This window comes from Aphidius gifuensis, linkage group LG1, assembly GCF_014905175.1.
Source record: "Aphidius gifuensis isolate YNYX2018 linkage group LG1, ASM1490517v1, whole genome shotgun sequence".
Taxonomy (NCBI): Eukaryota; Metazoa; Arthropoda; class Insecta; order Hymenoptera; family Braconidae; genus Aphidius; species Aphidius gifuensis.
In genome coordinates, this window is record NC_057788.1 from 19,432,760 (window position 1) to 19,440,678 (window position 7,919).

Consider the following 7,919-nt stretch of genomic DNA (forward strand, 5'->3'; position numbering starts at 1 on the left):
GGCAAAAAAAGCCCTAAATTGTAAAAAATTTGCCCTGTGAATTGGACTGCGGGCTTTTTGGTTGTTTGTTCGGACTAGCTCGGATTTGTTCGGGTCGAAATTCGGCTCATGCAGCATTGCAATGCACGTGGTAGTATTGAGAATAATGGAGTATTTATAATAAATAATATATTTGAAGTCTGTGAATTATTATAAACAATTATCAATTGTTGACACTATACGAATATAATAATCTTTACGTGTTGCAACCAAAAATAATATTAACATGAATCAAATCAGGTTAGTTGAATATGATAGCTCATCTAGCTCTGAAAGCGAAGAAGAAACCAGTAGTACCATCAGCTCAAATAGTTCTCCACCTTCAGATCTAGAAAACGATGATGATGATGATGATGAAGATGACAATGATGATCAAGCAGCCAAAACCACTTCTTCAAAAAAGTAAATTTATCATTTTGAAGTTATGTTGAAAGCATTTAATCAAAATTATTTGTAAATATTGAATTTCTTAAAATTATAGAAAATCAGAGAAAAGTCAACTGAAAGGAGAATTTGATTATCTTCCACCAATTGAACAGCTGAATATTTCAGTTGAAGAAGTTTTATGTGAACCTTTGGGCAAGGTTAGTTTCCAAAATACTTGACATTAAAAAGCGATTCTACGATTTTCGTGGCGACAAAATTTTAGAACTGATATGAAAAGACCTTATTAAGCAAAAAATTATGGCCGAGAAGAAATTTTGATATCTCTAATAATTTTTGAGATATCAAGATTACAAGATATGAATTTCTACTTTTTTTTTTTTTAAATAAAAATAATTAGTCAATAAAAAAGAATAATATTATAAATGAATCCGATAGTTTTTTTCTTGAGGAGTATTATGGTCTGAATAGAAATAGAATATCTGGAATAGTTCTCGAGATATCGATCGTTGAATATAAAATGGATCTTAAAATGACACATGAAAATCAGTGATAAAATTTTGTCGCCACAGAAATCGTAGTCTTGCCCATTAAAAGATAGATGATATAATAATTGAATAAAAATTAAAAATATTTGAACAGGTTGGGTGGACAGTTGATCAAATGGTCGTTGTGATACCAATGACAGGAAAACCAACACTTGATTTAGACACAATACTTTTTCTTGATCGAGGAAAAAGAGTTCTTGGACGAATTTTTGATGTTTTTGGTCAAGTAACAGAGCCACATTATTGTGTTAGATTCAATACACCCAATCATATAAAAGAAAGTAATGTAGAAGCTAATATGTCAGTATATTTCGTTCCAAATTCTGAGCATACGTCATTGGTATTTGAAAGCGAACTTCGAAAGTGAGTTATTAAACACGCGTATTTATTTATTTAATTAATCCTAAAATAATTTAACAATTTATGTATATATTTTTCATTTAAAGAATTAAAGCAACTGATGAAATTGACCCTGGTGAAGAACCACATTTCTCAGATGATGAAGAAGAAGCAGCTTACAGGCGATCAAAAAAAAATTCTGATGTTCCAGCTAAACGCCCTCGTAAATCAGGTAAATTATAATTTATCTGAAATCATGAATTTTGATAATATAACTATATAATAATTCATCAACTCATAATAATTTTTTTGTTTTTTTTTTTTGCAATCTTTCATAGACTGGCAATCTAAGCATCCATGGAGCTCTCATAATGTTTCTCAAAGAATAAACAATCATCAAAAATCATGGCTAAATCAAAAACAGCATCCAGGATATAATAATTCATATCGAAATAATCACTATGGCCAATATCCATGTCAATTTCCACCGATACCAACATTTCAAGAGCTTGTCGATCCGTCAAGGCAATCTTTTCCCTGGGTTAATCAAGTATCATTATCTACTGGTCAATATTCACCATGGTCTTGGTCATCAAATCCACCACTACCTCCACCACCCCTACCACCATCACCATTACCAGCAGCACCAGCAGAAGCATCCTCTCCTCCTGCCTCTTCTTAGCTGATTTATTCATATAATTTTTTTTTCATTCAGCTACTTGAAGATATCATCCTATTTAAAGATTTCAAAAGTAATAATGCTGAATAATAATGTCTACCATTAAATCTAGTTAATAAAATTTTTTTAAGTATATTAATGCTGGACATAATTTTTTTCAAAATAAAATGTTCATATTTTTTGAAAAAATATTTAACGTTATTTAAATAATTTTGATAACTTGTATTAATATTTTTGTTATTAAATAATAAACATACCAAGTAATTCTGATTTTTTGAAATTTTGTTTTCTTATGCTAACATTTTATTTTTCCGAATGAATTTTTATATATATATACTTTTTTCAAGTATTAATTTTTTATTGACAAAAAATATATATTGTTATAATCGTGATTTATTAATAATAATTGATGAAAGAAAAAAAAATTCTTGTCAATATTAGACATTTTCAATTGAAAAATTTTTTTTTCTAAGATTTTAATATTCTTAGTAATTACTAGTTAATCTTTTGAAAACTTGGAGTCTTTCTGTTAGCAGTTCTTTAATAAATTTAATTATTGGAGCACCTATTTCAGCTTGATGATCGTCAATAAATTGTGGTGCTTTTTCTGGTATTGTTTTGCTCAATATCATGGGAGAGCTTTTATCACCAGAAAGACCATTTGCAGACAATTATTATTAAAAAAAGAAATATATGTTTTAAAATTATTTAACATATTCATCGTTCAAAAATATTCTGTAGTTTGTTTTTTTTTGTATATAATAAACTTGTTTAAAGTAATTGTTGATAATCATTAATAATTTTGTATTTACATCAAGTGAGCCAAGAGCAATTTTTAAATCAACATTATCGATAGAAGGTCGGTTTGAAATTATTTTCAGTTTGATACCAATATTGAAAAAAAAAAATTTGTGAGTGTTGCAATAAAGAAAAAAAAATTTAATGTTAGTATATCAATCAAAGTTTGATAAGAAAAAAAAATTACTCACTTAAAAATTCCGTTTATTATTAAAATTTCAGTTTTATCAGTGTCATTACCGTCAATATTATAAATACCTTTCATATATAGTTTTGGAAATAGTATTTCAATATTAATTTTTTCAGCTACCAAATCAAATTTTGCTTTACTTATTGTATAATTTGATATTCCCTGAGTTTCAAAATTATTCAATTCAATATTTGCACTGAAAATTTATTTTCGAAAAATTACTTGAATTTCAATTCAATAAATATTAATAATTACAAAAAAATAAAAACAATTACTCAATCATATCAGCTTCTTTGATGTGAAATGTAAAATTATCCTTGATAAATGGTTCCCCAATGCGATGCTTGGCCGTGTTGTGTTCTCCTACACGCGATAGGTAAATGTGGTGGGAATCATCGAAACATGCACAGGAGCATTCCGTCTCGTTACAAAGGGCATATTATTATATATTTACAAAACAATTAAAGGATTCACGAGACTTTTCATGACTGTAAAAATGCGTCTTCCCTGGTGAAAATATTTCTCCGCAATTACTCCGAATTTCTCCGCGATGACTCCGAATTTCTCCCAAATTGACCCATGCGGAGAAACGTGTGAAAAAAAATATTTTACCACAGAGAAATTCTTCCGAAATCAACGACGAGGAGAAATTTTTCCACATTCATCAATTTGATGAAACGATCATGGGAGTTTTTTAGACCAAGTACCTCAGGTATATCAACTTTTTTGAAAAAAAGTGTTCGAATTTTCATTTTTTTCAAAAAAAATAAACATCATTATGCTTTGCGTTATTTAACAATTAATAATTAGTCATTTTTTTTTTGGAAAAATTGAAAATTGAAAAAGTTAGAAAAAAATTGAACAAATAGTGGAGAAAGTTGGAGAGAGGGTGGAGAGATTTGTCCGCCATTTCTCCAACCGTGTGAAAAAATAATTTTACTGCTGATAAATTTTTTCTAAAATCAATGACAAGGAGAAACATTTGAAAAAAATAATTTTACCGCGGAGAAATTCTTCCGAAATCAACGACGAGGAGAAAATTTTTCCACTCATTTCTCCGCATGGGTCAATTTGGGAGAAATTCGGAGTAATCGCGGAGAAATTCGGAAAAATTCAGAGAAATATTTTCACCGGGGTTTATAAAGACATTTCAAATTATCTCAATTTTATAAAAAATTAATTGAAAATTTAACAATTTTTTATACTAACTATATAATAATAAATAAATTTCAGGGAAAATTATAAAATTTAAATCACAAATTCAAAAAAAAAAATGTTGGAAATTTGATATTATTTATTCAATAATTTTAGTTTATCCAAGAAGTAATAGTGAAACAAAATAAAGATTATTTTATATTTTATTTTATGTTGAATTTCTGGATGAGATTGTATGTGCCTATGGTGTGATTGTAATATGAACTAGTACACGTGTGGCCCTGAATGTTTTCCTGGAATATTTGTGAGGTCAGAATGGGTCATAAAGTATTGGTTAGTAACGATCATTTTGGTTGATATATTTAAGATATGAGTCTTTAAATAGTCTTGGTCTGGACATTGCATTGACATGATCGTTTATACGTAGCTTTGTCATTAAAAGAAACATATATAATTTATATCTACATTGTTTGATTATTTAAACCTACCTAAATATATTTGAGATCTAATTAAATTGATATTAAATTAAAGTTGAAATAATTAATTAAAATAGAATATTTGAATCTAAATATTCTAACAAAAAAAAAAAAAAATTTGTGAGCCATCTAGACTCGCGAGTTTGATATGTGTATTTTCGGCGTGTTGCTGTAATTTAAAAAAAAAATAATTGGAATTGATAATGCTTGCCATTTAATTTCTTTGGTGACTTGGTATCTTAAATTATTTAAATAAATTGCATAAATTTTATTTGTTAAATAAATAAAATACCAAAGAAAAGCAGTAGCTATAATGGAAAGATGAAGCTAAGGAGTTAATGCAGCCAAAGAAATTGAATGGTAAGCTGCATCAATTCGTTAACTCCATTTTTTTCTTAAATGCTGCTTTTCCTTGGTATTTTAATTAATTTATTTGACAAATAATATTAATATAATTTATTTTGATAAATTAAAATACCAAGGAAAAGTAGTTGGCCACTGCTTGTGTTGTTTGGTTGTTTAATTTTTTAAAATAAATTACATGTATTCAAGTAAATTAATAAAAACCAAGGAAAAGCAGTAGCTGAGGAAAAAATGAAGTTAAGGAATTGATATTGCTTACCATTTAATTTCTTTGGCTGCATTAATTCCTAAGCTTCATCTTTCCCTTAGCTCATGCCTTTCCTTGGTATTTTTATTTTATAAATAATAAATTATATTAGAATTCATTGTTAAGTAAAGGAAAATACCATGTAAATGACATCTTCTAATTCATTTACATTTAATATTGCTTTATAGTAGCAGTTACCGACCGCTGGCTAACCTATCATACTATAAATAATCCTACCATTAATTAATCCAGAACACGTTGCATCTACTCCAGTCCAATTTACAGGGCATTACGAAATCCTCCCAACTGTGAAATATCTGCCGATTCATAATTTTAAAATACAATTTTACTGAATTCTTGATAGAGTTTTTAATTTCATTTATTTATTTATTCAATACTATTTAAATTTATTTTGTGTAAATTTATTTTTTTTCAATTTATTATGGTCGCGATTCATTTTGTCGCGATTCATGTTTTCGCGATTTATTTATTCGTGATTTATTTTGGGTGGATTTATCATGTCGGATATATTATGTCAAATTTATTATGTCGTTAACTAGAATTTAAACCTCAGTTTACTGTAATGTTAGACAAAAAAACTGGCCCTCATTGTGTTTATTTTGTGAATTCAATAATTTTTTCCAAGACACAAGAACGAATTACCAATTAATAATGATAAAAGAGAGCGAAAAAACTAGAAAGAACAAATAACAATACATAAATAGTAAATTTTAGTTACTAAAGTTTCTCCAAATGACCGTACGATTCTAGCGCTTTCTTGCATACGCATTAAGCGCTGTCTCCTCGCTTTAAGTAGAGTGGGTATAAGCACTCTACCGCTTATACCCACTCTAGCTTTAAGCGGTGTCTCCGCGCTATAGAACACTATAGAAATGCTTGCAAGATCTTGCAGCAAGATCTTTTATCACTAGATAATTACTAGAATTTCAGTGGAAATTAGCCTTTGAAAGCCTTTACAAGACTATTGCAGCCAATGGGACATGTTCCATTTTTTCGTGCAAGGTCTTGCTGCAAGAACTTGCATGAGATTTCTATAACGTGGAGACACCGCTTTACAAGCGGAAATTTTAGGTTGTCGTGAGTTTGAGCCCTTGGTGATGTGTAGTGGTAGCCGGTAGGTGCTTTCTTTTGTGTATTTTTTTTTTTTCTATTTATTTTCGCGCAGGCGCAGTTGAATGCGCAGTCGGCAAAAAGTCACTTTGCAACAGCGTAGGACATGAAGGGCTGGATTAGCCATATTTTAATTCTTATTTTTTAAGAATTATTTGTTCGACGCCACTGTTCTCTCCTCAAGTTTGCATAATATGAGCATGTGCATGATTGCGCATTGAAGTAAAAAAAAATAAATACTCAAAAGAAAACACCGGCACCCGTATTCGAAGGATGTTCTCATTAGGGCGTTTTTTTTTCGATGGTGGCGTTTGTAAAGCTTTTCTATGTGAAATCTCAGTGAAATCTAGAGTGAAACCGTCAGAAGAAGTTCACGAGGTATGTTATGCGCATGCGCGAATATTGACGCACACAGAGACAAATTGTATGTCTATGTGTACCACTGAATATAATAAAACTGGAACGTGAACTCCTATGCTTAGCCAATGCACGGAGTGTCGCTAGAGATAGCAATATATTGGATGGCTTTCCCTCTTACTCACGCATGCGCACATTAAATCTTGTACAGTCAACGTCAAAAAAAACTAGTACTACACGATATAAAACTATAAAAGTTACATTATATTTCAGTACAGTCTCAACCAACTTTAGTCGACGTGACTGTACTGAAAAGGACAAAAGCCTCTTGAATCTCTCTCTCGGCGACACTAAGTTCGGCTTCCAGTTTTAATATATTTCAGTGGTGACTGGTGTGTACAAGAATTGTGAGTGGGGGAATGAAGCTGTTCACACAGATATACAATTTGCCTTTGTGTGCTTCCATATTCGCGCATGTGCATATGGTTTCTCATGATCTTCTTCTGCCGGTTTCACTCTATATAAAAAAAATTTTGTCAAGCGCCATCAGCGGAAAAAAAAAACCCTAATGAGAACAATTTTGCCTCGAGAATACCGGTGCAGGTCAAATTTTATACAATTTAGGGCTTTTTTTTGCCGCTGATGGCGCTTTTAAAATTTTTTTTATATAGATTTCACATACAAAATATTCACAAGCGCCGCCAGTGGAGCCCACTGACACGGCATCCGATTAGGGCTTTTTTTTCCGATGGCGGCGCTATATAGGTTTTACATAGAAAAGCTTCACAAGCGCCACCATCGAAAAAAAAAGCCTTAATGAGAACATCCTCTGAATACGGGTGCTGTGAATTGGACTGCGGGTAAATTCTCGGGGCAAATTTTTTACAATTTAGGACTTTTTTTTGCCGGTGATGGCGCTTGTGAAATTTTTTTTATATAGATTTCACATACAAAAGCTCCACAAGCGCCGTCAGTGGAGGAAAAAAGCCCTAAATTGTAATGCCCTGTGAATTGGACTGCTGGATAGCTATTCTCGACATAATTATCCCCTGTACCGGGGATAACATGAAAACGCTCGAAAGCGATATAGTCGTTTGATGGAAACCATTGAAAAAGATACAAATAAAGCCATAAATTAAGGTGAATTTCCACAAAATAGTTATCCCTGTCGCCGATTTTGTATGTAAAATCTATATAAAAAAAATTTTTACAA

The 7,919-nt window shown here is 30.6% G+C and overlaps 1 protein-coding gene across 1 annotated transcript; it reads left to right on the forward strand.

Moving 5' to 3' along the window:
- On the forward strand, positions 1-2,147 carry LOC122850605 (H/ACA ribonucleoprotein complex non-core subunit NAF1). Its single transcript, XM_044149741.1, has 5 exons — positions 1-441; positions 521-623; positions 1,066-1,334; positions 1,418-1,542; positions 1,649-2,147. Exons 1-5 carry the CDS (start codon positions 266-268, stop codon positions 1,990-1,992), a joined length of 1,017 nt encoding a protein of 338 aa, XP_044005676.1. The 5' UTR covers positions 1-265; the 3' UTR covers positions 1,993-2,147.
- The last annotated feature ends 5,772 nt before the right edge of the window (positions 2,148-7,919 follow it).

Excerpts from the sequence above, each read along its gene's own strand:
- LOC122850605 (XM_044149741.1), top strand. The coding sequence starts at position 266 with ATGAATCAAATCAGGTTAGTTGAATATGATAGCTCATCTAGCTCTGAA. Across the intron at positions 624-1,065 it reads TATGTGAACCTTTGGGCAAG|GTTGGGTGGACAGTTGATCA; the intron begins GTTAGTTTCCAA and ends ATATTTGAACAG. Across the intron at positions 1,335-1,417 it reads TTTGAAAGCGAACTTCGAAA|AATTAAAGCAACTGATGAAA; the intron begins GTGAGTTATTAA and ends TTTCATTTAAAG.